General features: G+C 37.6%; 1 protein-coding gene across 4 annotated transcripts in view; it reads left to right on the top strand.

Annotated features, from left to right (window-relative positions):
* myo5aa (myosin VAa) overlaps positions 1-14,307 on the top strand; it is an 80,672-nt gene that overhangs the window by 51,838 nt on the left and 14,527 nt on the right. For 3 of the 4 annotated variants that reach the window (XM_079621651.1, XM_079621649.1, XM_079621648.1), the window contains exons 15-29: positions 2,089-2,247; positions 2,408-2,505; positions 4,183-4,269; positions 4,367-4,475; positions 4,680-4,891; positions 5,210-5,366; positions 7,126-7,365; positions 8,523-8,771; positions 10,111-10,204; positions 11,059-11,207; positions 11,366-11,479; positions 11,667-11,804; positions 12,433-12,489; positions 12,917-13,144; positions 13,615-13,715. In XM_079621651.1, the coding sequence (XP_079477777.1) occupies positions 2,089-2,247; positions 2,408-2,505; positions 4,183-4,269; positions 4,367-4,475; positions 4,680-4,891; positions 5,210-5,366; positions 7,126-7,365; positions 8,523-8,771; positions 10,111-10,204; positions 11,059-11,207; positions 11,366-11,479; positions 11,667-11,804; positions 12,433-12,489; positions 12,917-13,144; positions 13,615-13,715 (2,192 nt within the window). Of the gene's footprint in view, positions 1-2,088; positions 2,248-2,407; positions 2,506-4,182; positions 4,270-4,366; positions 4,476-4,679; positions 4,892-5,209; positions 5,367-7,125; positions 7,366-8,522; positions 8,772-10,110; positions 10,205-11,058; positions 11,208-11,365; positions 11,480-11,666; positions 11,805-12,432; positions 12,490-12,916; positions 13,157-13,614; positions 13,716-14,307 lie in introns of all 4 variants that reach the window. The other variant, XM_079621650.1, reaches the window with a different exon arrangement.

Raw genomic sequence — 14,307 nt, 5'->3', positions numbered from 1 at the left:
ATTATTCAGAGCTGGTGTCTGCTGCTTTTCTGTTCAGCTAGTACACTATATACATCTGTCTGATGTATCTGTATTTTCTGCATTTAGTAATTCTGTTTCTATTTTCTCATCGTGTCATGTTGTCTATGTGTTGTTTGTGAACATGACTACCTGTACCCCTGCAGAAGGTAAAATTTAGCATATACATGCTGTCTCTTTAGCTCTCTATCTCTCTAATATCACTGCTGTCTAGTAGATACAAACAAATAAGATTGGATAGTTTGGATGTGTGTGCGTATGAGAGATGTGTGTGTGTATCAGCATGTGCAGTCTGCTGCTTTCTGCTGTGCAGGGCACAATCTCAATACTGCATTGATTCTGTAGAAAAATAAACCCGCTTCAGCTCTAGAGCCTCCAAACACCATCCAAACAAACTCAACTGCCCAGACAGAATAAAACATCTGTTTAGTGGAAATGTTTTGACATCAGCTGGACTGTTTGTCCTTTTCAGGACATTTTTGACGCTCTTAAAGGGACAGTTCACCCAGAAATTAAGATTTAAGTCATTATTCACTCACTTTCAGTTTATAGTGACCAGCTCAAAAAGAATAAAATGTTTGGGTGAACTACGCTTTTTAAAATGTTACAGCCAAAGCAATCCATGTGTACTATACATAGACTCAAAAAATTTTTTTAAACAAGCAGAACATTAGAACACAAAGCTGGAGTTTGTTTGTTTGCTGTGTGGGGACTTGATGTTTAAATTGTTGGTCCCATAATGACTTTTATTTTGCTTAGGCTGCATGCTTAGTACCAGCGCTAGCGTCCCTCAGAGCGCAAACTCTTAGCGATCAATGTAAATGAGACCCTAGGGACATTATCTGAGTACCCCTTCTGTTCATTAATATCCCACTGTATACCGGTTTGCTTGTCCTGACATGCATAAATGTTAATTATGCTTTGCTGGATTCAAATAAGTGATACTTTGAGTGTGCAGATTTAGTTCAGTTGACAAAGGCTACGACACACTGCTAAGTTTTAGAAGTGACAAATGCTCAAGTGTCTCGAGCCTGTACAAAAACATGAATGCTAACCATTTAACACAGTTCAGTTAAGAATTCAGTTGTAACTCCCTAAAGTTTTCAGGAGTGATTTCTCTTTTATAAAATGGATAGTTCCCGTCCTTGATAAAATAAAATACAAAATAAAAATAATCGTAAAATACTGTTGATATCATTACATCAGTATCACTGCTGTTGTGCATTTATTTTATGAAACCTTGCCAGGAAAATGTATCAACCATTTTATAAAAGCAATGAGTTTCATGAAGCCATGGTTTACAGTGATTTGAGAACTGCTTAACATGGGTTTTAGGCACTCTGCATTTCGTTGTACCTAACAACTCCCCCTAGATATTCTGAAATCACTGTAAACTACAGCTTTTTGGGGCTTCTTCTTTTAAAAGATTTATTCACTTCCGTAAATAAATAAACCATGTACAGAACAGGATTAAGCACTCAGAAGAGGAGTGACAACTGACCTTATCTGTAGCTGAGTCCATATACAAATTAAAGTCCCCCTGTGGTGAAAAATCAAGTTTTTATTGTTGTTTATGTCTATGTGGTGTTTTAATATGCTTTAAGACAAACCATGTGCAAATTCATATCAACACCATGTCACTATTGCGATTGTTGGTGTTTCTGACATCACAAACTACCTTGTAGCCAATCATGTCAATGTGTGATCATCAACGAGTGGATCTCTGAGCTGGTGTAAGTGAGTGGAGGCGGGGTTAATTTGCATATTTATAGAACCGCATATACTAAATGAGGCAAAGGGTGTAGAGTTACATTCAAGCTAATTTAAGGCGTGAAGAAATTTTTTTCACGGGAAAAAAAACAAAATATGTAATTTTGGTGATCAAAGATGAGTTTTAAGGGATACAATTATTGACCACAGGGGGACTTTAATAAAAAAAATGTAAAGAGCTAATTACAGTTTTTAATTTCCATGTCCAAAAAGTCCCTTTGACTAATGATGGTACAGTATCTGAACCCTCTCTGCCCCACATGGCTTGTATGTTAAGTCTGTCTTGGCTGTAATTCCCAGTTTGACCTGCTGGTGGAGCTGTTTCATGATGAGGAGAAAGCAACGAGTCCAACAGGTGCTGCTCCTACCACTGGAGGACGCACTCGCCTCAGTGTCAAACCAGTCAAGAGCAAAGCTGGCCAATCTAGCAAAGAACACAAGAAGACAGTCGGACTGCAGGTAGAAGCCTACTCTTATTTGTACTTTTATTGAATATCTACGTACATGAATGTACTGTATATTATACTGTATAAATAAGCAGTGGCAGTGGATGAGATTAAAAATACTGCAAGTTTATGTTAGAATTTGAATGAATGTTTACTTGTCTCTCTCCCTGTAGTTCCGTAACTCTCTGCATCTGCTGATGGAGACGCTGAATGCGACTACGCCGCATTACGTTCGCTGCATCAAACCCAACGATTTCAAATTAGCCTTCACGTCAGTTTTTCATCAGCTTTCTGTATTTCTCTCTCTCTCACTCTCTCTCTCTGTATACATATACTGTGATCATAAGTTGAGATTCTCTGATCTTTCGGAATAGATTGTCAGCTTTTTAATATGTAGATTTAAGTGGTGTTCACTGCAACAGAGAGCAAAAAAAAGGGTGAAAGTCATTAACATTGGCATGTAGCTTAGCTTTCTTATAACTAATTTAATAATAATGAACAAATAAATTTGATATTTAAAGCTGGCAAAACCATTAATTATTGAGAAAAAAAATGTCGACCAAGAATTGCCTTAGAACAGTGGTTCTCAACCTGGGGGGCCGGGGCCCACTAGAGGGCCTCAGCAAACTTGCAAGTGGGCCTCAGGATGACATAAAAGTATTTAAATGAATAATGGATTATTAATGCATTACAATAATCTAACTTTAATCTAAATTACAATGCTACAAATGAACACACAAAATCAAAATGTAAACTTAAAATGTCCCTCAATAACTGTTGTTTTTAATACAGAAGATAATCACAAAATGAATTGTGGTTAAATAATTGATTTATTGATTTATTCAATGAACCAACAGCAAACATAATAAAGGTAGGGTAGGCGATTTTCGGAGAGGCTAGCAATAGCAAGCTAGCTTTAAAAGCATAAGATCCCACCCTCTCTTCAGAGCGTCTCCAAAGCCACGCCTCCTTCAAAGCACATGAACGCACACAGCAGGGAGAAAACAAAAGCATCACGAGAGATGGCATTAAACTGTCTCATGTCTCAAAGTACAAAACATTACAATTATATAATGAACATAATCAACTTAAAGAGCTGTTACCTGTACTACCTGATTGCTGCAGATTCATTTCGCCGTTGATCGTGTTGCCATTGAAATGCATAAATGACAGTAGTTATGGCGGGTTCAGGAGGAACTGTAAAAGGTGGCGGCTATTTCTGTTGCAGTGCTCAGTGACTGACGTCTGTCTAACTGCATAGCATGAAACACGCTGATGACGTGTGATGTCTGCGCGAGTGGGGGGCTCGTAGGTATGAAAATACATGCGTTGATAGGGGCTGTAAAAGGTTGCATTCGTTGGACCGAATGCAATGATTGAACGAAAATGTTATAGTCCTGGAATAAATTGCCTACCCTGCCTTTATATCCAATACATAAAAAAATAATTTAAAAAAGCCTCCTTGTCACAATCACAGCAAGTACCAGAAATATCCTAACGAACGTGAAGAGGGGGGCTTTGAATATGTTGTTGTACAACGAGGCCCTACAAGTCAAAAAGGTTGAGAACCTAGAATCAGATTGTTTTTCTCAGAATCGAGAGATGCATAAAGCTTCCCAAACCTACAACATTTCCCTAAGCTTTGTCCGGCATCTTATATGAAGAAATTGTACCTATATTGAAGTTGCAGCATGTAATCTATGTGCTTCCTGCAGTGCTAAACAGAACTGCAAAAGGTAGCATCATTTCACTACATATCAGGAGTGTGTCAATCATGCCCCAAAAAGCTGTCTAGGTTGGCAGCTCACTAGTTTAGACAATGTGTAGGCCTAAAAAAATTTCTTCATGAGATTTTATTCTAAATATCATTTTGAACTGTGTTTATATCAGTAGATTTAGCAGAAGTGATGGTGATTCTAGGCTGATATCTGATTTCTGTCATTACCAGGTTTGACCCCAAGAGGGCAGTGCAGCAACTGCGTGCATGTGGAGTTTTGGAAACAATCCGCATCTCCGCAGCTGGTTTCCCATCTAGGTACAGTGAAGATATATACATTACCATACTGAACTCCCTTTCGTCAAACACTTCCTGACTGTATATTTGTGTTTGCGCGACTACTTTTGTTTGTCAGGTGGACGTATCAAGAGTTCTTTAGCAGGTACCGTGTCCTGATGGTACAAAAAGATGTTTTGACGGACAGGAAGATGACCTGTAAGAACGTTCTGGAGAAACTTGTGCAGGTACAAGAAGAGGACAGTTCAGCTTATAAAATTATATTTATACTCTGTGTGGACTTGGACTCAACCTGATAAAAACACTATGCCTGAAAACCACCCAGAATTGGAAATACTCACATTTTCTACAGAAAATTGAGTTGAAGGTAAAGTTTAACATGAATGAAAAGTCTATTCATTCTCTCTCCATTTTTTTTGTCCTCTCAATAGGATCCAGATAAGTACCAGTTTGGCAAGACCAAGATTTTTTTCCGAGCGGGGCAGGTTGCGTACTTGGAGAAACTGCGTGCAGATAAGTTGCGTGCTGCCTGCATCCGCATCCAGAAGACCATCCGCTGCTGGCTGGCGCGCAAGAAGTACCTGCGCATGAAACATGCTGCCACAACCATCCAGAGATACGTCCGTGGACACCAGGCCCGCTGGTGAGGGGGAGGGGACTCATCTCAAAGTGGGCGGAGCCAGACTAAATTTATGAAAAGCAGAATCATACAAAATTCTTTGGAAGAATAGGTTCAAATAATGCTAACTGATGGATTCAACAAACGCATATACAATTAATTAGCAACATTGGAGCTCACAGTATATATGTCTTTAAGGGTTTATAAGTCATTGTTAAAATATGAATGGAATTCTCACTTTTGGGAACCCAACTATTGCACTCTAAACTGTTTTGTTTTTTTTGTATTTAAGTGGGGAGGTTTGCATGTGTTAACCTCTACGTTGTTCTTCCTGACCCACAGTCTTGCAAAATTCCTGCGTCGCACACGTGCTGCAATCTTCATTCAGAAGTACCAGCGCATGTATGTCCAGAGAACATGTTACAAACGCAAGCAGGCTGCTGCCCTGGCCATGCAGTGCATCCTCAGGGCCTACATGGCCAGACAACTGTACAAAGCGGTGAGGAGGAAACCACACATTCTAATACACTGTTTTACACAATCTCACATATACAAGCCTCATAAACACACTGCTAACAATACACTCCTAACTTTTATTTGCATGCACCTTTGCATTTGTTCTGTTTTTGCTGTAACATTTAAACAAGCTGGGTTTTATACTTGCATGCATCAGGGTAACATATGATGTTGGCAGGGGGGTTTATAAATAACAGACTAGAAACCAGTGAATTATTTCAGGCATTGGACACATGACCTGTGAAAGCGGCTAACTACACCCCTAGGGAACTGAATGGTTAAAGGTGCAGTCAGAGTGGATTAAACACATAGGAGTGACTGATTCTAAAATTAGTCAATTTAATTTCAATTTACACTAATGTTAAAAAGTGTGTTCAGTTTATTTAAAAGAAAGAAGTTATGTGTTTACTCTGCATAGATGCATTAATTTCAACTTTCTATTCATCAAAGAATTCTGAAAAAAAAAAAAAAAAATACTGTATCACTGTTTACTCACAAATTTTTTAGCAGCTCAACCATTTTTAACATTGATAATAATAAGAAATGTTTCTTGAGCTGTAAATCAGCATATTATAATTATTATTATACATGATAAGGATCATGTGACACTGAAGACTGGAGTAATGTTGCTGAAAATTCAGCTTAGCCATCATAGCAATTCATTAAATTGTTATACATTTCACAATATTGTAGTTTTTCCTTTTTTATGTTAATGCATAGTAAATAAATGCATGTTTATAAATAAATGCAGCCTTTGTGAACATAAGATAACATTAATGAACAAAAACATTAATGAATACCAACCAAACTTTTGAACGTTAATATACATTTCATGTAAAATCTCAAATTTTCTGTGTACAATATTCAGTTTTTTCCAATGTTCTGATTTCAAATATTTTATATTTTTTCACTTTAGTGTGAAAGAAGCTATGTTTTTATCTCAAAAGCATCTGCAGCTTATAATAGCAAACAGAGCAAACAACTTATATATTAAATTAAAGTTAAATGTCATAATAAGATTAAAAAAAAGAAAAGAAAATATGTAGAGTCTTTTTGCACCCAGGTGTAATCTTTAACAGCAGAAAAAAAAGAAAAAAACATGATTTGTGCCGACCACAATGTGTTTTGAAATATTGAGAGATTATTTTGAATGATGAATTGGCTGCCAAGTGTATAAAACCGTTACATTTTGTGTGTTTGGCTCCACTCTAGACTATTGGGAAAGAGCACTTTCCAGTTACAAAAAAATAAATAAACGATTTTCAACTAAGAAAGTAGCAATTCTGTTTCATTCTGAGGTCTATTATACAAATTATTTTGCTTCATCCTAGTATTCTGCTGGCTTGCTAGTCACTGGTTGAAGTTTTTGAAGCCTCTGGAAGAGGATGAAGTAGCACAGTGTTGTGATGACCTCATGTCTCTTAGCCAGTGTGTTTGGTCATGTGATCTCACAGGCAGCAGGTTGTTCCAGTGTAGGGACTGTCCCACCGATGGACCACAGCAGCTGTGGCTGTATTATTACTTACTCTCTCTCACTCCTCTATTTTCCTTCGGTCAGAGCTCTGTTGATCAGCAGTGGATTATCGAGGCAGGATGTGTAATATCTGCAAATTAAAAAGGCAGAAGGTGTGAGAGAGAAAAGCGATTTAACAGTCACTGTAGTGATCACTATGTCTTTCTTAACTTTTGTATATTTGTGTTGTTTTCTCCTGTTCATCATGTGTTGTTGTGTGTTTGTTTAGCTTCTGCGTGAGCACAAGGCCATCATCATTCAGAAGATGGTGCGCGGCTGGTTGGCACGGCAGTGGTTCAAGCGATCGCTCCGAGCCATCGTGTACCTGCAGTGCTGCATCCGTCGCATGCGAGCCAAGTGGGAACTCAAGAAACTCAAAATCGAGGCGCGCTCGGTCGAACACTTCAAGAAACTCAACATCGGCATGGAGAACAAGATCATGCAGTTGCAGCGCAGGATAGACGAGCAGGTACCGCACTTCACACTGAGATGATGTGGCTTATTTTGCCTCATTCAAAAGTTCAGTTAATATGATTTCTGAGTAGCGAAAATCTAAAAAAGTAACTCTTTTGTCTGTTCAGTGTAAAAATGGAGGATTTTCATAAGTCAATATGAAATCATAATGTTCGTTCCTGGTCTATTTGTGCATCAGTGCACTTTGTTCCATAAAAAAGTTTGTCATCATAAAGCTTTCATAAAATGTAATAGCTTGCTCCACCCATGAAACAACTTCCACTCTTTTACTTTTTTAGCTTCCCTCCATCCAACTAGCTGTCATGTAGACACTACGTTTCCCTATCAAATTCTACCCTCCTTTTTGTCTTGTGAATATCATTATTTAGTAAAAACAAAAAAAAAACAAAAAAAATCAGATTATGGACAGGAAACTGGGTTACAGGCATGCTTTCATGTTGACAGTTGACATGTCAGTGTTAAAGGTGAACTATGCAAAACTATGCAGGTTTGTTTAGCTTAATTTACCTTAACTGAACAGATTTGGAGTCATTGGAATGGTTATATGACTTTTTTCGGGGTTGAATGGTGGCCATCTCGCTTCCCCCTGGTGTAGGGGGAGCTCTATAGAGAAACCTGCGAGCAAAAAGCGAAAATGCATAGCTCTGCTTTAATTTGTTTCTTGCTGATTTTAATTCCTTTAGAATGAGTCATAGTGTGTTAGCTGTATATGATCATATCATTTAAATCTGGACTTCCCTGTGCATAATTTTTGTCTAAGTGTGTGTTTATGTAGCTGTCAATGTAATGTACTGATTCTAATGACAATTAGAGGTTTTAATTGAAAATGTATCATCATATGACAAAAAAGTACAATATAGGTTCAATGTCATTTTAAAGATTTTGTACAGTGGAGTTTAAAAGTCTGAATCCATGTTGAAAAGGAATTTTATTGGGACATTGGAGTAAAAAAAATATTTAAACTTAGAAAGAAACAGGATTTTGCAAAGCAAGAAAGACTGCTAAACAAAAGAATGCTATGACGTAAAAAAATATAAATGAGTTAAATTCACTTAAGTAAAATTACTTTGATTCAAGAACTAAAATCCCCCCAAAATAGTACTTATGTAATTAAACAGAATGAACTGATGTTCTGTTTTGGTTTCACTCTAGAACAAGGACAACCGTTCTCTCAGCGAGCGTTTGAATGGTCTAGAGATCAGCCATGCTGCAGAGTCTGAACGCATGCGTGTGGAAGTCCACCGTCTGCGAGGGGCAGAAGAGGATGCCAAAAACAACGCCAACAAAGTCACAACTCTTCTGGAGGAGCTGGAGCGGCTGCGCAAAGACCTGAAGAACACACAGAAGGAAAAGAAAGCCATCGAGGACTGGGCGAAAACCTACCAGGACGAGATGGAAAAGGTGCTGCACGTTCACTTGTGTTCACGATGTTCAAAGCACTTATCAAAAATATTCACTTCATATTCCGTTCATTTGTGTCATTCATTTCAATGAACTGAAAACAAACTGATTCATTGATGCATTGAGTCATCACCCAATCCTGGGCTGCGTTGAAGTCCATTTCTTCATGCCCTTTCCTCGCTAACTTCCATTCGTCTCGTTCACTCGGATGTACGTCATTGCTAACATTGAGCGCCCACTACTGGCGGAACCCTTGCAACAGGTTTAAATGGGACGCCATAAGCCCTTGATCACTTGGAATCCGCTATGGATCTGATTTATTATTTACAGTTTTTTATCCTTATTGATTTGTTTTCCGGATCATTCTGTATGCATGCTTAGGCTGTTGGACAAAATATAATAAATGACAAATATAATAAAACCATAACTGTATAAAAAAAAAGTTAAGATAGCTAAAAGTAATATGCCGGTAAATGTCAAAATAACTCCAATATCAAACACTAGAGTTGTGTGAGAAAATGAAGTGCTATCTGGCGTAACAATGTGCGCATTGTGGTCTATAGATCTCCCTGGTGTACATATGAGTAGACTCACTCCCTCTGACAAAATGTATTGTGGTGCCGTAGAAACGCATAATTCCCAGTCCGAGTAATATAACGTCACATATTGTCATCTTGAGACTACGGTAATTAAGACATGGCGTGAATGCAGCATTAGTGTCCAAGTTATTAGTGTATGACTCGTATATAAATTAATAATTTATATAAGTGTGTGTTTGATCTGTTTCTCAGACGTGTGTTGATTTGTTCCTACAAAACCTCATTGATGGTGTGGCATTACATTAACAAATTCTAGTTGCATTAGCAAATTCTCCACAATAGATCCTCAAAAAAGTCAAGTTAGACCCACAGGTTACCCACATTCCCCTGTTTTTAGACAGTACTCGTAGATTATAGAGCCCTCTAAAGACACAGATATACTCCTGTTTATCTCCATATTCAGGGATTAGAGAAACACTGCTTTAAACCTGGGAAGAGAGGAGATCTTTACATTCACACAGGTGAGAGAGAGAGAGAGACTAGCGCTCAGCACAAATGTTAGAAGTAGTTTTAGTTTTAGGGTGGTACAGTAGAGTTCACAAAGCCACAACAATACTACATTGAATGTGTGTTGAGTAAATGAATGTTTCCCAGCAGTTAAATCAATGTTCCCGTTCAACACAAGCATCTGTGACACGATGCAGATTACCACAGCTAATAGTTTTTTTTCCCCATATAATCTTTTAAAGACTAAAGTGGCATGCAGTCGACTGATTGTGTTTGTGTGATATTTGTGACAGATGATCTCAGAACTAAAGGAGCAAAACCACCTGCTGAAGAACGAGAAAAACGACCTGAACCGACTGATCCAGGAACAAGGCCAGCAGTGGACAGGTAAGCAAAAACCTTAATATGTCAATGTTGTTCGATGTATATGCAAACTCTTTAAATGTTTTTAGTCATGTTAATCATCATTTATATGCACCAGTATAGCAATACATTGTAATAAACATCACTATTTAACTACAAAATGCAACATTATGTTGGTGATTTGGTTTAATTTTTATGGACTTTTAGTTTGTGTTCATTTGTTGTCATGGTCATAGATATATATATACATCTACATTACCAGCTGTTTCTGTGGGCTGCTATACATAAACCATCCGCCATATTGGAACAGTCAAAGCCTGTCCGTCAACTCTCGAGAGCAAGTTGACTGCGTTTGCAACCATGATTAGACGCATGTCGGAATATTTATATCTGCAATAGACTTCAGCAGATGTTTTTACTAAACTAACACAACACAACAAGACAATAATTGTATCGTTTTCAAAAACGTGCACTTTGAAACCCGTTTTCAAAAGTTTGTGTTTTCAGGCCCTAAAAACGCTGTTGTCACACTTGTCACACTTCTCTGTCTTTAGGAAAATGAATGGCCTAATAAACAGCACATTATAATCATCAGAAAATGCACTATTCTGATAATATAAAATATTGAAAAAAATCATCGGCCAGTCTTACACTGCTATACCTAGTGTACACTCAGATAAAACAAAAAACAAATCCAAATCCTTTATAAACAGTGTCTGTCATTTCTGTGTGTGCTTTCCTAACATGATACTCGTCCCTGTCCTGTTGCAGTGTCAACAACATGTCAGTCTGCAGTCAGATGATTGAGTAATTCAATATTGGTTGACTGTTCTCTGGGAATGTGTGTGAATGATGTTTAACATGTATGTGTTTTATAGACAAAATGCAGAGGGCTCTGAAGGAGGAAACCCAGCAGCTAGAGAACGATTTAAACGAGGAACGGTCTCGCTACCAGAACCTCCTTACCGAACACCTCCGACTAGAAGAGAAATACGACGATTTGAAAGAGGAGATCACACTTGCAGTGGTGAGGACACGATCATTTATGGGATTACTTAACTTCACAACTTGAAAATCAACTAATCAATTGGTATTCTGAAAGATTAGGCTGGTTTAGGCTTAGATCCAGCACACTCCATTTAGTAAAAGCCTGCAGTCCTCTGATGGGTCCTTTCTTTCTTCTAGAATGTTCCAAAACCTGGTCACAGGCGCACAGACTCCACACACAGCAGCAACGAATCAGAATGTACCTACAACTCCGAATTTGCCGAGTCCGAGGAAGGGTCCCGCGGAGGGGAGGTGAGAGCAGAAGTCAATTAGATCATTCATATTACTCAGTTTATGATTTAAAATCCATTTTAGGCCAGTTAACTAATTACTTTTCTGACATTCTTTGGCTTTTGACGTTATAAAGATCCTAGGAATAAAACATAAAATGGCACATATTGTGGATATAAAAATGGGATGCGTTTTATTCTCTCCTCAGGATGTTTCCAAGGCGATACTGGACATGTCCCTGTTCCTGAAGCTACAGAAGAGAGTATCCGAACTAGAGCAAGAAAAACAGTCACTGCAGAACGAACTCGACCGGAGGGAAGAGCAGTTTCAGCGGGCTAGAGCTAGGGTACACACACACACACACACACACACACACACACACACACACACACACACACACACACACACACACAGTTAAATATAATCTAAATCTCCCTAACCCAGATACTAAAATGATATATATATATATATATATACATGTGTGTGTATATATGTGTGTGTGTGTGTGTGTGTGTGTATATATATATATATATATATATATATATATATATATATATATATATATATATATATATATATATATATATATATATATACAGCTCTGAAAAAAATTAAGGGACCTCTGCCAAATTAGTAGCAATAACTAGTTTTTCTGGATTTACATGTATATGTTTGAGTAAAATTTACCTTTCATAACTCATATAATGTTTACGTTTACATTTGTTCTCTGTAAATTATAAAATAAACATGAAATGTCCCAATAGATCTATTTAAGTTTTCACCGTATACAGTAAGGGAACCTACATTTACCAATTAAGTTTTTACCATAGAATTTTACAGTCTTTTAACTTTAAATTTATGATATATTGTTTTCAATGTATAGCTAAGTACGGTAAACCCAAACACACATAAATACATACATATACTTTTACATACTGTTACTGTAATTGAAAATGTGTTTTCTTGTTGGCCAGGATGATGAGGAACATAAGAAAGCTCGTGGCGCTGAGCTGGAGTATGAATCTCTCAAGGTAAACACACACACACACGTAATAATCTGAATGAACAAAATGCTCTCATTACAATTCTCCACCAGATTTACTATGCTACACACACGCAAGTTCACACTTACTCAAAAACGTGCGTACACGAGCTGAGACCTGACGCGAGATTTGTTTGTACCCTACACTACCAGTAAATATTTAAATGTCTATTTCAGGTCAATTTATTGCATCATTTTTAAAAGATATGTTTTTAGTATGGTCCTTGACCAATACTTATGAAATTACAGTTGTGTTGAAACACCTTCCTGCTGTCATAGCTGGATATAGAACAAAAACTGTCCAGTACAATGGACGTCTGAAATGAGGAAGATAAAGCTGTGTTTTATTATATGTTATATAGTAATATTTAGTTTATAAATGTTTTTGTATGTTGATCATTCTGAATTGTCTTCAGCGTCAGGAGTTGGAGTCTGAGAATAAGAAGCTCAAACATCATTTGAATGAGATGCGTCAGTCTTTGAGAGGCAGCGCTGAGGCCGGTTCCGCTGCTCCGGGGTCTCCTCCGTACACCGTCCTGCTGGATCAGCTGAACTCCTCCAACGAGGAGCTGGAGGTGCGGAAGGAAGAGGTGCTCATCCTGCGCTCTCAACTCGTCAGTCAGAAAGAGGCCATGCAACACAAGGTCAGACACAAAGCCTTTCATTCTTACTTCAGTTTTTGTGCATTAATATCTGTCACTAACATTCTTCTCTTCATAAGTCTTGTTAAGATTTCTAACTTCATCTCTCCTTTTGTCCTGTGTTGCACTCACAACAGGATGAAAAGGTATGTTGGTCAGACAGCAGAACAATCATTTGCATCACTTCCATCTCCATTTTAGTCTCTATAATGCTAATGTTTGCTGTCGTTCAGAGTTTGGGAAGATATTTTCGAACATTAAGAGTTTGTAAGCCATGTGGCAATTTATGAAAAGCGCAACCGTTGTATATTAACTTTATTTTTACTTTACTTTACTATACTTTACTTTTATTAACTGAGAATGAAGTGAACGAGAAATGGTTCTTGTGATGTGTCTGATGCTCAAAAGTCAGTTAGTTGATGGATTCAGCGATTTATAACTCACATGAGTGCGAATCTTCTGTGTGTGTTTAGGCAACCATGACTGAACCTTTGCCGTACATTGAGGATGTGCAGAAGTTGACCGATGCCAAGGAGATCTCCCAGGCCTACATGGGTCTCAAAGACACCAACAGGTGCATATCTTCCACTATCAGCAGTCATGTGCTGAATCACAAATCCATTACATCTCATACTGTGTATATGTTGTGTGAAGTCCTGTTCTCTGCCCTACTCATAGTGAAGTCTTCATGTCTTGCGTCAGAGGTTCTTAAACTTTGATTTGCATCCCCCAGAGGGCTACTACTTCTAATGCATCACTGTATAGGAATCTTTATCAGAAATTGTACCCCAAAATGCTGTGTAAACTACCATTCAAAAGTTTGGGGTCTATGTTTTTTATGTGTTTGGAAAAAGTATCTTATGCTCACCAAGCATTCATTTAATCAAATTTTTTTTTATGGAATTTAATTCTGTGATTGAAGTAATTACTTCTGAAAATCTGGCTTTGCAGTGTCGCATGACCCTTCAGAAATAATTTTAATATGTTTAATATGGTGATCAAGAAGCATTCCTTCTCATTATTAGTGTTAAAAATAGTTTGTGGAGTAAGTGATACTTCTTTTTAGCCTTATTTGAGAATGGAAAGTTCTGATTAAAGAAAATATATATATATATATTTTTAAGTCCAAACTTTTGAACGGTAGTGTATATTACATAAGCTTCTAA

The sequence above is a fragment of the Phoxinus phoxinus genome, assembly GCF_949152265.1.
Source record: "Phoxinus phoxinus genome assembly, chromosome: 8".
NCBI classification, from domain to species: domain Eukaryota; kingdom Metazoa; phylum Chordata; class Actinopteri; order Cypriniformes; family Leuciscidae; genus Phoxinus; species Phoxinus phoxinus.
This window is presented reverse-complemented; position numbering and strand designations above follow the sequence as displayed.